Genomic DNA, 15,015 nt, shown 5'->3' with positions numbered 1-15,015 from the left:
GCACGTTAGTGCATTAAAGAATTCATATTTTGAAGAACTGTATTTTCCCCATATTTTAAAAGCATTATTTTATGTAATGTTACTTGGGATGGTCCAAGAGGAAGCAAACTAAATATTATCACCTAATGGTCCTTAAAAGGCTAGTTAAGATAAGAAGTCCTATTTTGGCTTTATTTCTTTGTATTTTGTTTCTTTGTACTTTGTTGTTTTGGGAAGAGGAAAAAGAAAATCCATAATCTTGTTTTCCTTTGTTTAAAGATTTGGCCAGTTTATTTCTTCTACTTTGCCAACCTTTGCAGTTTGTGAGAAATTTGTAGTAATGGAAATAAGTAATGAAGAGAAGCTTGACACTGGTAAGTTGATTCTGGAGCTTGGAGAAGATAGTGATCAACTAAATATTATGTCTTTTTTTCTTCTGGCCCAAATTAGACCTGAATTATATGTGATTATATATAATATATGTATAACTTTTCTCATTACGTTATATTTTTTGGCCTTTCTCTGATGTATTTGTCTTATATCAAGCCTATACAATATGCAGTATTACAGTATTACCTACAAAATTTAATAGGGTGTGAATTTCACTTTAAAAATAAAATGTTTCCTATTTTTATAGAGTATTCATAGCAATGTTTCTTTAAATAGCAAATTCTTCCTGTGTAATTTGAACATTGTTTGATTTTTTTAATGTGTGTATATCTCTTCAGAAACATGATACTTGTTAAACTAAATTATATCCATATATCTATATTACTGTTATTTTCACTTCTCTGTTAAATATTTAGTAGTCACTGAGAAAAAAAACATTTCACTAGAATCATTTTATGTAAGTATAATATAAAAATAATTTCATAAGTTGTAAGTTCCTGGGTCCATGACAAGCACGTATTTTGGAAACCTTTCCTCATTTAGTATATATATATTCCCCACTCTGTTCCCATATGTTTTTCCTGTTGTATGTGCTAGGACAGGAGAGTTGCTTGGAATGCATTGAAAGGACCTTTTTTTAGGTTGACCTCTGGAATTAAATTCTCAGAATCTTATATTTGTTCAGCCTTATTTACATTATTACCCTATTACATTATTCCCAAATCATATCATATAGATTATTTCATTTAAATCCATACCACCCTATCCACCTGGAGGGTAGAGAGGAACTGTTGTTGTATCACTTCCTCCCAAAGGGGTTCTCCATGTTGTCTGTCCTACCCGAGCACAGCCTCTCCTGTGCTTCATGAGTAGGAGAAAGTGGTGTGATTACAGTTTTCAAAGGAGAGATGGAGAGATTTGAAAAACTAAGTGACTTGCTGTAAATCACACAGTATGTTAGTGACAGGTTCAGGACCCCTGACTGTTACCTACTGCCAATTCATTTAGAATGATGTTGATATTTCTCTGATGAAGCAAATTAGCAGTGGATGAGAAGTATAAAGATCAGATCAATGAATAACACTTATTGAATACTTACTAAGTGCTCTATATAATTTTGTAATAACTGTATGAAATAGGTACTATTATTCCAATTATACAAGGGAGGAAACTGCAGCCCAAAAAGATACAAGTAAAAGAAACTTATCCAATATCATACCATTGACTATATGGGAACTCAGGTAGTCCAAACCAGCATTCTAAGCTTTTAACTACTACATTTTCCTACCAAATACAAAGATTATTTCTAAGTTCTAAATTAATATAGGCTGACTAATTATGGTTAGGTAGTGAAAGTACTTTAAATATTGCTGAAATATGTAAGGAATTTATTTCAAGTATACAAAATATGTGGGCTGAACGTGGTGGCTCACACCTGTAATCCCAACACTTTGGGAGGCTGAAGCAGGTAAATTGCTTGAGTCTAGGAATTCAAGACCAGCCTGGGCAACATGGCAAAGCTCCGTCTCTACAAAAAATACAAAAATTAACCAGGCATGTTGGCGTGCATCTGTAGACCCAGCTACTCAGAAGGCCGCAGTAGGAGGATCACTTGAGCCTGAGGAGGTTGAGGCTGTAGTGAACTGTAATTGTGTCACTGCACTTGGGTGACAGAGTGAGATTCTGGTCTCCAAAAACAGACCAAAAAAAAGTGGGAAAAATATTTCTCTGGTTTCCATATTTATTTGTTGTCCATTGAATTCAGTAACCATAGTAGTGTTGTAAATTTTTCTTTCATATAAAACATTGAAGTAGGGATGTATAAATTAGTAAATTTTTCTTTCGATATGCCAAGTTGATTAGACTGATATTATCATCAGCTTATTGTCATTTGAAATAATAAAGTCAGAAGCAAATTGCTAGTCTTATTAGTATATGACATTTATTATTTATTTGATATGCACTGAAGACTTTATTGAGTATAATATAATGTTCTAAAAAATGAAAACTGGCAGTAAGAAAAGGAGACATAAGAGATAAAATTTTTAATTTCTGGCTAGATTATTACTTTATTGTAGAAAAATTTAAAGGAAGTAGCTCTTAGAGTAATGTAAGTTTTGTGATATTCTTTTGATAAGGCAATTACCAGTCTCTGTCTTCTTAGAAGAGGGAGGATCTTGGGTTCTTTTTGGTAGCTTGAAGTACCCATAATGATTAAGGTACTAAGTTAGCATTTTAAAGGACAGTTTAAAGGTACATTGCCCCAAACAAGTAGAAGTATATAACCCTGAAACTTTAGCCTGAACCTTAGTTCTAGTAAGAAGGAAAGTATAGGAATACCTCAGAAATATTGCAGGTTTAGTTCCACACCACTGCAAATGAAGCTAACATCACAATAAAGTGAGTCACATAAATTTTTTGGTTTCCCAGTGCTGTAAAAGTTATGTTTACACTATACTGTAGTCTACTATATGTGCAGTAGCATTGTGTCTTAAAAAAATGTATATAACTCAATTTAAAAGTTTTTTATTGCTAAAAAATGCTAACAATCATCTGAGCCTTCAGTAAATCGTAATTTTTGCTGATGGAGGGTGATGTCTGGATATTGTTGGCTGCTGATTGACCAGGGTGGTGGTTGCTGAAGGTTGAGGTGGCTGTGGCAATTTCTTAAAATAAGACAGGTGATGGATATGCTAATTATTTAGGTGATGGATATGCTAATTTAAGGTGATGGATATGCTAATTATTCTGCTTTGGTCATTACACATGGTACACATGTATTGAAATATCATACTGTTTCCCATGGATATATACAATTATATGTCAATTAAAAATAATAATATAAGCAAAAAAGGACAATATAGTTTGTTATAATAATGGACTGTTCCTTTCACAAAAGTTTTCTGTGTAGCATGCAGTACTGTTTGATGGCATTTTACCTATGGTAGAACTTCTTTAAAAATGGGAGTCAATCCTTTCAAAAACTGTCACTGCTATATCAATTAAGTTTATGTACTATTGTAAATCATTTGTTGTTATTTGAACAATGTTCAAAGCATTTTGACCAGAAGTAGATTTCCATCTCAAGAAATCACTTTCTTTGCTCATCCGTAAGCAGCAGCTCCTCATCTGTTAAAGTTATATCATGAGATTGCAGTAATTCAGTCACATCTTTAGGCTTCACATCTTATTCTAATTCTCTTGCTGTTTCTACCACATCTGCAGTTACTTCTTCCACTGAAGTCTTGAACCCCTCAAAGTCATCCATAAGGGTTGGAATCAACTTCTTCCAAACTCCTGTTAATGTTTATATTTTGACCTCTTCCCATGAATCATGAATATTCTTAATGGCATCTAAATTGGTGAATTTTATCCAAAAGATTTACTTTACTTTGCCCAGATCCATCAGGTAAATCACTGTCTATGGCAACTATAGCCTTAAGAAATGTATTTCTTAAATAATAAAACTTTGAAGTTAATTTGAAGTCAAAATTACTGCTTGATTCATGGGCTGCAGAATGGATGTTGTATTAGCAGGCATGAAAGCAACATTAACTTTTTTGTGCATCTCCATCAGAGCTCTTGGATAGCTAGGTGCATTGTCAATGAGCTGGTAGTATTTTGAAAGAAACCTTTATTTCTGAGCAGTAGGTCTGAACAGTGGGCTTAAAATATTCGGTAAACCATACTGTAAGCAGATGTGCTGTCATCCAGACTCTCTTATTTCATTTAGCGAGCACAGGCAGAGTAGACTGAGCTTTATTCTTAGGGCCCAAGGATTTTCAAGATGATGAATGAGCATTGGCTTCCACTTAAAGTCACCCGCTGTGTTAGCCTCTAACAAGAGAGTCAGCTCTGTTCTTTGGAGCTTTAAAGCCAGACATTGACTTCTCCCTTTTAGCTATGAAAGTCCTACGTGGCATCTTCTTCCAATAGGCAGCTGTTGGAAAAAAATCTGTTGAGAAGTCTGTTGGAGAAATCTCCTGTTTAGTGTAGTCATGTTCGTTAATTATCTTACTAGATCTTCTGTATAACTTGCTGCAACTTCTATATCAGCACTTGCTGCTTCATCTTTCACATTTGTTAGGGAGATGGCTTCTTTCCTTAAACCTCATGAACCAGCCTCTTCTAGTTCCAGCTTTTCTTTTTGTCTGTTTTTGAGACAGGGTCTCACTTTGTCACCCATGCTGGAGTGCAGTGGCACAATCATGGCTAACTGCAGCCTCGACCTCCTGGGCTCCAGCGATCCTCACACATCAGCCTTTTGAGTACCTGGGACTATAGGTGTGTGCTAGCATGCCCAGTTCATTTCTTCATTTTTTTAGAGACGGGGTCCAACTGTGTTGCCCAGGTTGGTCTCAAACTCCTGGACTCAAGCAATTCTCCCACCTCAGCCTCCCTAATGTTTTGTTGCAGTCATGAGCCAGTGCATCTGGCCCCCAACTTTGCTTCTGCAGCTTTCTCAGCTTTCTCAGCCTTCATAGAGTTGAAGAGAGTTCAGGCTTTGCTCAGGAGTATGTTTTAGCTTAAGGGACTGTTGTAGATGATTTAGTCTTCTATCTAGACCAGTAAAACTTTCTATCGGCAATAGGCTGTTTCACTTTTTTTTTTTTTTTTTTTTTTTTTTTGATCATCGTGTGTTCATTGGAGTAGCACTTTCAGTTTTCTTCAAGAATTTTTTTTGTATTCACAACTTAGCTAACTTTTTAGCACAAGAGGCCAGCTTTGGGCTTGTGTCATCTTTCAACATACCTTCCTCTCTGAACTTAATCATTTCTTGCTTTTGATTTAAAGTGAGAGATACGTGACTCTTCCTTTCACTTGAACATCTAGGTGCCATTGTAGGGTTATTAGTTAGTCTAATTTCAATACTATTATGTCTCAGGGAATAGGGAAGCCTGAGAATAATGAGAGAGACGGGGAAATGACCAGTCGAAGCTGTCAAAAGCACATTTTTTAAAATTAAGTTAACTGTTATAAGAGTACAGTTTGTGGCACTTGTAAACAATTATGATAGTAACATCAAAGATCACAGATCACTGTAACAGATATTATAATAATGAAAAAGTTTGAAACATTGTAAGAATTACCAAAATAAGACAGAGACATGAAGTAAGCACATGCTTTTGAAAAAAAAAGGCCTGATTGGACTCTCTGTATGTATAGTTGCCACAATCCTTTAATTTATAAGAAAGGCAGTATCTGCAAAGTGCATTAAAAGGTGTGCCTCTGTGAGGTCTGTGACTCAGTAACACATAGCTCTGCTGGAGTAGAGTTGGGCCTAGAATGCTGGGTTGTCGATGCCCAATTCTCTGTACTTGCCGTACTATCTGAGAACATCTGAGCTCCATTACTTCCTCTCTTTTCTAATTTCTCTTTTATGTGTTTGTGTGCCTTTGCCTTTCTTCTGTGCTATTTAATTCTAACTTTTCTTTATGTTATTACATTTACTGAATAAGTCTTTGCTTTCTAGTTTCAATTTTTAAATCTGGTAGATTTAACTGTATCTTTCAAAAAAGAAACTAAAATTTAAGGATTTGAGAGGTTGAGAGTCAGTAGTGATTATTATTTTTATTCACATGGTCCTCATTTGATGACTTTCCCCCTATTGAGAAGTCAAGGGGAATATTAATGTAACGTAAAAAAGATCTCACAGCCTTATTATCACTAGTTTAGGAAATGTCAAATGTAAATGAACAATTTTCAGAGTTCTAAAGAGAAATATTTAACTGACCCTTTTTCTTGTCCATGTTGGTGAAAAGCAGTCCTGGAGAAAATGTTTTCTAAAAGATATATTTTTCAGTAAACTTTCCAAGAACTATGTTGTATATTTTCTTTTAGCTTATCTACTAGGGAGATTTAATGTATTTATTTTTATTTAAGGAACTGAAGAGGAGTTTGGAGGTCTTGTATCTGCTAATCTTATACTTTTGAGGAACAGACTTCTGGATATCTTGCTAAAACTAATTTATACATCTAAAGAAAAGACAAGCATTAATTTGCAGTAAGTAAATATTTTTAAAAGTTATTATACCAGTTGCTACTATTAGTTAATTCATGTTAGGCAAAAGAAGGAATTGCCATTGACTTTAAATAGATTTTTTTAACCCTGAAGTTTATAGTATCTCAAGAATGAAACTCAGTCTTCTTTTTCCTTTTTGATTGGAAATCCTAATTTCTGAAAGTAATTTTGTTTTTTGTTTTTTAAATCCATCTGTCTTTGAATAGAGCTTGTGAAGAATTGGTGAAGACACTGGGTTTTGACTGGATCATGATGTTTATGGAGGAACACTTACATTCCACCACAGTTACAGCAGCCATGAGGATTCTTGTTGTCCTACTAAGTAATCAGTCTATTCTCATCAAGTTTAAAGAAGGACTCAGTGGTGGAGGATGGCTTGAACAGACAGATTCTGTCTTAACTAATAAGATTGGAACTGTATTAGGTATGAGACTTTTCTAGTAAGCTGCTTGGAAATGAGCTGGTGTGTTTTGTTTCATTTTTAAATTTTATGTAAACTTATCCTCTGCAGTTTGATCACCATTAAGGAGATATTAATTTTAATTAATGATAGAATGAAGATCTTAGAAGATTTCAAATTAGGCCTTTTAAGTGGCAAATCAAACTGAAGACAGATAAGACACTAAGATTTGAAAACTCAGGGAATTCCTCAGGATCTTTTTGTAATATAGGCCTTACTGATCTGTAAGTAAATAATTAGCAAATTATCAGTAGAACTAAATTAATAATAATAATAAATATTTATTTTGAGTACTTACTGTCTGCCAATTCCTAAACACTTGCCAGGTAATAACATTTCATCACTCTGTGAGGTACAAATACTATCATATCTATTTTACAGATTAGAAAACCAAATTCATTTTACTCAGTTCCAAAGTCTATGCTTTTAACATTTATGTTATATTGCCACACAAGGATGTAAGCTCACTAGTACCATAGCTATTTTCACCCTATAACTGAGCATTTACCTAATGTTAGAAAATTGCAGTTTCCTATGCTAGATTTATTTGAACTCATATGTTTCCATTCATATTAGTAATATTACTTTGGAAAATATATATTTGAAGGTAGTGTTTTTATTGAAAGGCAAAGTCATTCCGTTCTTAAATAATTTTAGATATACATTTGTCATGTAACATTACCTTGTAAATCGTGTCTAATTGTTGTATGTCTGATCTTAAGAAGCTTATATTGAGAATATCTGTTTACCTTGGTCCAATGGGAAAAATAGGGATTAGAATTTAATATGTAATTTATTTATAGAAAACAAGTTTAAGTATCAGTGTCTAGGTGCTGTCTGTACTACTAATTCAAACATGAAAGCAAATGATAGGAGACAGATCTTTTTTTTTTTTTTTTTTTTTTTTTTTTTTAGTAGAGACAGGGTTTCACCGTGTTAGCCAGGATGGTCTCGATCTCCTGACCTCGTGATCTACCCGCCTCCACCTCCTAAAGTGCTGGGATTACAGGTGTCAGCCACCGTGCCCGGCCATAGGAAGACAGATCTTTCAACATAGTACTATTGTATTGTTATTTCATATATGAAGAAGGTCTGAAGAAACTTCGTATGTGATAAAGGAAAAGTAATATCATTTCCATGTCACTGTGAAGTGATTTCTAAAAAAAATTGTCTGGTTTATAATATACAGTTTAAATGATCATCATAGGTACTTTTGTGCTCAAAAATATATCACTATTTTACATGAACTCTGGGGAAGGATTTAATCTACAGATATAATTGTTTTGAATACTTTGGTAGTAAGAAGTTTCGTTTATTGGCCTTAATAATACTGGAGAATAAATAATGAAAGGCATAATTGAATGTGAGTTCTGTTGAATATGCAAGGTTTAAATGCTAACTGGCAGCAATGGTTATTTGGAAGGCGAACAGCAGCAGGAGTAATCACGCCTGAGATTTATAATAGTACTTTGTGGTTTGAAAAATTATTTCACATATATAATCTCATTTGTCCTTCAAGAATCTGGAGACAGGCATATATTTTATTGCGTATAAGTTTTATTTTCTAGAAAATAAGCCTGATGAATATAAAGTAAGGATTAATTTCTCTAATTAGGAAATTAAGACTGTTAACTACATAAGGTTAGTTTGCGAGGCAGTAATACTGTCTAAGATTCTGTCTTCTTAGTCCTGTGCTTTTTCTGTCCTGCATCACTTTCACTGTATCTGACCTACCTGATTTCATGTATTAGAATCTTTTGATCCTTCATTGGTACTTTTGTGAGCATGCATATGCTGCTCCTATTTCAAAGAAGAAATCTAGGTATTCAATTTAAATTTAATTTCAATTTGACCCCGCTTAACTTAATTTTCCCTGAATATCTATCTGACACATACACATTTTTGTGTATATAAACAGGTGTATATATCAGCTCATTTGATTCTATTTCTCCTTGACGGAATAGCAACCTATTTTTTTTTTTTTTACTTTTTTATTCACATTTATTGGTTTTTGTCAAATTTTTCTTTATAAAAATATGTATTTTTTTTATTTTACTTTAAGTTCTGGGATACATGTGCAGAACACACAGGTTTGTTACATATGTATACATGTGCCACGGTGGTTTGCTGCACCTATCAACCCGTCATCTAGGTTTTAAGCCCCACATGCATTAGGTATTTGTCCTAATGCTCTCCCTCCCCTTAACCCCCACCCCACGACAGGCCCGGTATGTGATGTTCACCTCCCTGTGTCCATATGTTCTCAGTCTTCAAATCCCACTTATGAGTGAGAACATGCGGTGTTTGGTTTTCTGTTCCTCTGTTAGTTTGCTGAGGATGATGGTTTACAGCTTCGTCCATGTCCCTGCAAAGGACATGAACTCATTCTTTTTTATGGCTGCCATAAAAATCTTCCATGTAGCTGAAACTTGTATCTAAATTAATGCTTAATCGTAGTATATTAAATATTCCTTAAGATCAATTATAGGGAAAAATAATGTGAGACTTCAGAGAGGAAAATGATAATGCCAGTTTTGTCTTTTTTGTGTTTTTTTTTTTTTTTTTTTAGAACTTGCAGTGTAATCAAAATCTATTTTACTATTTAATGTATAAAATACCACTTCATGTCTTTTGGTTTTCTTTTTCATTTTTTAAAATTTTTTTATGTTTTAGAGATTGGATCTTGTTATGTGGTCCAGGCTAGACTTAAACTCCTGGGCTCAAGCAATCCTCCCATCTCAGCCTCCTGAGTAGCTGAGATGTCTTTTGATTTCTTAGAGCTCAAAACATTGTTTATTCTTATAATTTTATTTAGAATTTACTATTAAAAAAAATCAACATGATCTTCTAATTAAGGCAATCTTTCAGAAATGTGGCAGTTTCATTAATAAGGGCAAAGAAAATAATAATTTTCAGACTCTAAAATGGAGAAATTCGTTTTCATAGCATAGTACTGCCACTTATGCCCACATTGTGACTTGAACAAATCATGTTTTCTCTGTTGTAAAAATGATAATAGTAATTTCTACCTCACATATTCATTGTGATTAAGGAGTGATATGGGAAGGAGCTTGTTGAATTGCTATATAATTTTTTATTAATTAGAAGAGCATACTTTGGAAGTTAATTCATGTCACACTGAGGAATTGGTTAGGATAAAATATTTTAAAAGCAACGTAGACATAAAATGTTCCTTTATTATATAAAACAGTAGTTGTAATATGTACTTTGCAGCATTCCAGAAAAAAAGAAGTTGAAAAAAATATGGCTATCTATGCTGAGTGCAGTTGCTCATGCCTGTAATCTTAGCGCTTTGGGAGGCCAAGGTGGGAGGATCACCTGAAGCTAGGAGTTTGAGACTAGCCTGAGCAACATAGCAAGACCCTGTCTCTACAAAAAAAAAATGTTTTAATCAGCCAGGCATGGTCGCATGTCCCTGTAGTCCTAGTTGCTGGTGAGGCTGAGACGGGAGGATCCTTTGAGTCCAGGAGTTTGAGGTTAAGTGAGCTACGATCACGCCACTGTACTCCAACGTGAACCCTCCAGAGTGAACCCTCATCTCTTAAAGAATAAATAACAAATGCAAATATCTATTTGAAATACAAATTGCTTCAGACCGAAATAAATTCTTCATCTATTGGTTGCTATTCGCAAAAGTTGCCATTGAAAATTTGAGCAACATTCACTGTGTAATGAGTACTTCCCTAGGTGTGGGGTGAACCAGATGTTTAGGGTGTATCCTGAATTTCATTATAAAACAGAGGAAACAAGATTGATAGAAACACTGCTGCCATAAGCTATATTAGTAAGAACTGACCATCTCCTTTAAAAGCTGGGTTTCTAGAGGGAATTCCGGATGTTAAGCTCAGCCAGTGGATAGCTGCAGCCACAACAGGCTTGGATTTGCCATCCCACTGCCCAGCAGCTTTCCAACAGATTACAGATGATGTTGTGAGTAAAGATTGTTTTACTTACTCATTTAGTCTTATCTCTAAATTCATAGGTAATTTAAGGTTAGCTAGTTTTTCATGATTTTCAGGACAAATGAAATATATTGTTATAACAAGTTACAAAAATTAGCTGGTGGTGGTAGCTCATGCTTGTAGTCCCAGCTACCTAGGAGGCTGAGGCAGGAGGATTGCTTTGAACCCAGGAGGTGGAGATTTAGTGAGCCAAGATCATGGCATTGCACTCCAGCCTGGGCAACAGAGCAAAACTGTGTCTCAAAAAAATAAAAATGTATTGTAACAAGGATATTTTTAAGTTATATTTTTGTAGCATTCTAAATTTTGGCTGTATTTTGGATTTCACTTTTTTATTGGGGAACTACAAGCCAAGAACACTAGAGCTCCTCTGAGGTCTTTCATTTAATAAGTAGAACTTATAGCACCTTAAGAAGGATTTTCAAACTCCTTGTATCTTATTGTCCCAACTGTGTTTCAAAACCTATATCCTAATAGACAGGCTTGCTCAAGTCAAACAAATGGTAAAGTAAAACTTTTGACTGAAGATTAATTCAACAATTGAATACTTAATTGCCTATAGTAATATGAATGTTCTGGATAGAAATGTTAACACATACTGAATTGCTTTCTCCTTTGTTAATGCAGCATGTTTATCAGTTGCTAATTTTGCACTTACTGTTATATTTTCTCTTCTCTTAGGATTCAATGTGGGCAGAAGTGCTGGTGGGAGATCGACAGTCAGGGAGATTAACCGAGATGCTTGTCATTTTCCTGGTTTTCCAGTCCTTCAGTCATTCCTTCCTAAGCACACTAATGTCCCTGCCCTCTATTTTCTCCTCATGGCATTGTTTCTGCAGCAGCCAGTTAGTGAGCTGCCTGAGAACCTGCAGGTCAGTGTGCCTGTCATCAGCTGCCGGAGTAAGCAGGGTTGCCAGGTAGGAATTATCTAGCAAGGGGCGCGTGAAATTATGTATTCCAAAGAATCACCGTAGGATAATGGATAATCACTGTAAAACCAACTGTCAATTCCATCACTTTCCCCACATTTAAGGTTTGATTTGGGACAGAAAAATTTGAAAATACCACAGAAAATTTTCCCAAAAGTCCTTTGTCCCTATTTACATTTTTCTCCTATATGATTACTCTGTATATTATATATGCATAAAGACTCTGTATGATATTTAATGGTGATCTAAAGAACTCTTTTGTTACATGATTTATTTTATTTTATTTTATTTTATTTTATTTTATTTTATTTGTGAGACAGAGTCTTATTCTGTCACCCAGGCTGAAGTGCAGTGGCGTGACTGACTGAAAATTTCACCTCCCGGGTTCAAGCGATTCTCCCACCTCAGCCTCCTGAGTAGCTGAAACTACAGTCAGGCGCCACCCCACTGGGCTAATTTTTGTATTTTTAGTAGAGACAGGGTCTTACCATGTTGGCCTAGCTGGTCTTGAACTCCTGACCTCAGGTGATCCACCTGCCTCAGCCTCCCAAAGTGCTGGGATTACAGGCATGAGCCACTGTGCCCAGCCTGTTATGTGATTTATTTCTGCGGAATTAAAAATGAAAGGAGTAGCTTATATACCATAAATTAAATATCACTCCTCGAGTGGGTGTGACAGGATTCTAAGTGCAAATTCTGATTAGGGGAAAAAAATTACTTAATGATAGATATTATCAACATTAGGAAAACAGTAAGACTTTAGTTGACTTCTAATTGAAGACTATTAAAGATGTCTATATATAGCTAATGTTTGTGGTACTGCAAAGACTTAGGAATCTAGCTTTTAGATTCAACTATGCTTCCATCCTAATGCCAAATGCTATTCAAATCAATTCTAGTAGTTGACAAAATCTTTTAAGTGTAAACACTTGAGTCTGTGCCCTTAGATTAAATCAAGATACAGATTCATGCTTAGCGCAGTTGTATTGGTTATGCAGTTTTTCAATATCCATGGTACCATAGTCATAAAGTTTATTTATAAACCTGCTATTAATAAGTCTCAATTTTTATTTTATCAGATCTTATCTGTAAGTAATCTAAAATTAAAATATTGCTGAGAATGGGAAAGAAGTGAGCTTAATGTGCTTTGTTTAAAAGATCTTGCTTAAATTTATTGGTTCTATAATTTTATCTCTTGGCTAATTAACGTGTGTTTTATTTTTACATTCTTTAGGAAAAAAGTAGAAAGCAGTTTTTTAACATAGGTACCTAAGGCAGGATGCAGAATAATAACATAGTATTCAATTTTTTTATATCTATAAAAATGAGTTTTAAAATGTAGGATGGAAGGGTACTAGTTCTTTATGTCTATATCATTGGTTACTTTTAAAAACAACAAAAAACTAGTTTCAAAGAAATTTTAGACTATTAGAACTTACGAGGGTCTCTACTGAAAAATTAGTGGTGGCTAATATTTGCTTACTTTCACCTCTGCAGTTTGACTTGGATTCCATCTGGACATTTATCTTTGGAGTTCCTGCCTCCAGCGGAACTGTGGTCTCTTCTATCCATAACGTGTGCACAGAAGCTGTTTTTTTATTATTGGGAATGCTCCGCAGCATGCTGAATTCAGTAAGTTCACTCAGATACCCAGGCCTATTGAGAGTTCCTCCTGCCTGGGATACTTTTTTGTAAATAGAGGAATTTTTTTGTAACATAACTACTTATTTACTGCATGATCTCTGGAACTTGAGACTCTTATGTTAGACAAAGTTATGTCTAATGTAAGAACACACTGTGTAGTTGTTAAGACCATGGACTCTGAAGCCCTACCTGGGTTAAAATCTCACCTCTGGTACTTCCAACCTGTTATCCTCAGTTATGTGCCTCAGTTTCCTGGTGTTTAAAATGCCGGCGATAATAGAATGCATCTCTTAGGGTATTTGTGAGGAATTAATAAGATAGTGTATACACATAAAGCACTTATAAACATGCCTGATACGTAAGTGTTTCATAAGTATTAACTTACATTATTAATATTATAGAATATATAATAATGAGTACATATGTAATGAGTATATATTTGTAGTGAATGTTATTACAATTATAATATTACATAATATTTCAACTTTTACAGTCACTTTCTTTTAGAGGTCAGAAATGTTAACAATACAAGTTTCATTTGATTTTGTTTTTGCTTTTCTTCTGCTCTAATTATGTCTAACTTAGAGATGAAGAATTGAAAGAGTAAAAGACAAAATTGATGTTCCTATCGATCTGACAGGAATACAGTGAATAATGACCAGATTTGTTTGTACAATTTAGGATTGTGTTGTAACAGGAAATATTAACTTGACTCCTTGAATTACATGTACCTGACAAATCTAATTTCAGTCAAAACTATTGTGGTATCATCTAAGAACAGAACATTACCATTAGATGTACTAATTTAGAATGTTTTAGGAGTCTTGTTTTGGTGCCTATTCATAAACAACTACAAAAACATAAGAAAAGTTTTTTAAAAGATACTCTCTGGGCAGATATCAGAAGATATACATTGTTCAGATATACAGTATTCATGGTTTTTCTTTAATCATCATCATTGTTGTATTACATAATGCTTAAGAGTGAGGCTCAGAAAGGTGAAGTAATTTCCCCACCTTTTATCTTACTCCTAACTTCCTAGCATGATGCACGATGGGGCAACATTGATGGTAATACAGCCACTTTGGTACCACCACCACTCATGATAATAATAATGAATAATCAAAACCACTGATAATGGTTAGCAGACCTGTGAGTAATCCAACGATTAGACAATGATCCCATCAGTTTCTAAGGGGATTTTTTTTAAGCTAGTTTCTAAATTTCTTTGCGTGTGTGTTTGCTCATATGTGTGGTTTACAGAGTTCTGTACCATCAATATATCCAGTTTCATAAGAGTACTGAGTAGTGGATTTTTAAAATAATTTATAGCAGTGTCAATTACTCTAACATAGTGTTTCCTCTCATGTCCCCATAACAGCCTTGGCAATCAGAAGAAGAGGGATCTTGGCTCCGAGAATATCCTGTGACCCTGATGCAGTTCTTCAGATATTTGTATCACAATGTCCCAGACCTTGCCTCCATGTGGATGAGCCCTGACTTCCTGTGTGCACTAGCAGCCACTGTCTTCCCCTTCAATATTCGCCCTTACTCAGAGATGGTAGGAAAGGGGGAGGAAAATGTCAGAACTGGAATTAGTCTGTTTCA

General features: G+C 34.6%; 2 protein-coding genes across 12 annotated transcripts in view; one reads left to right on the top strand and one right to left on the bottom strand.

Annotated features, from left to right (window-relative positions):
- The window catches only part of OCIAD2 (OCIA domain containing 2), a 1,147,735-nt gene that overhangs the window by 570,361 nt on the left and 562,359 nt on the right, over nucleotides 1-15,015 (bottom strand). The gene's annotated exons all lie outside the window — the stretch shown is intronic.
- WDFY3 (WD repeat and FYVE domain containing 3) overlaps nucleotides 1-15,015 on the top strand; it is a 309,436-nt gene that overhangs the window by 211,420 nt on the left and 83,001 nt on the right. For 10 of the 11 annotated variants that reach the window (XM_050790042.1, XM_050790041.1, XM_050790040.1 and 7 more), the window contains 6 exons: nucleotides 259-353; nucleotides 6,253-6,373; nucleotides 6,598-6,815; nucleotides 11,516-11,751; nucleotides 13,261-13,395; nucleotides 14,789-14,968. In XM_050790042.1, the coding sequence (XP_050645999.1) occupies nucleotides 259-353; nucleotides 6,253-6,373; nucleotides 6,598-6,815; nucleotides 11,516-11,751; nucleotides 13,261-13,395; nucleotides 14,789-14,968 (985 nt within the window). The remainder of the gene's footprint in view (nucleotides 1-258; nucleotides 354-6,252; nucleotides 6,374-6,597; nucleotides 6,816-11,515; nucleotides 11,752-13,260; nucleotides 13,396-14,788; nucleotides 14,969-15,015) is intronic. The other variant, XM_050790035.1, reaches the window with a different exon arrangement.

Source organism: Macaca thibetana, chromosome 5, assembly GCF_024542745.1.
Source record: "Macaca thibetana thibetana isolate TM-01 chromosome 5, ASM2454274v1, whole genome shotgun sequence".
NCBI classification, from domain to species: domain Eukaryota; kingdom Metazoa; phylum Chordata; class Mammalia; order Primates; family Cercopithecidae; genus Macaca; species Macaca thibetana.
This window is presented reverse-complemented; position numbering and strand designations above follow the sequence as displayed.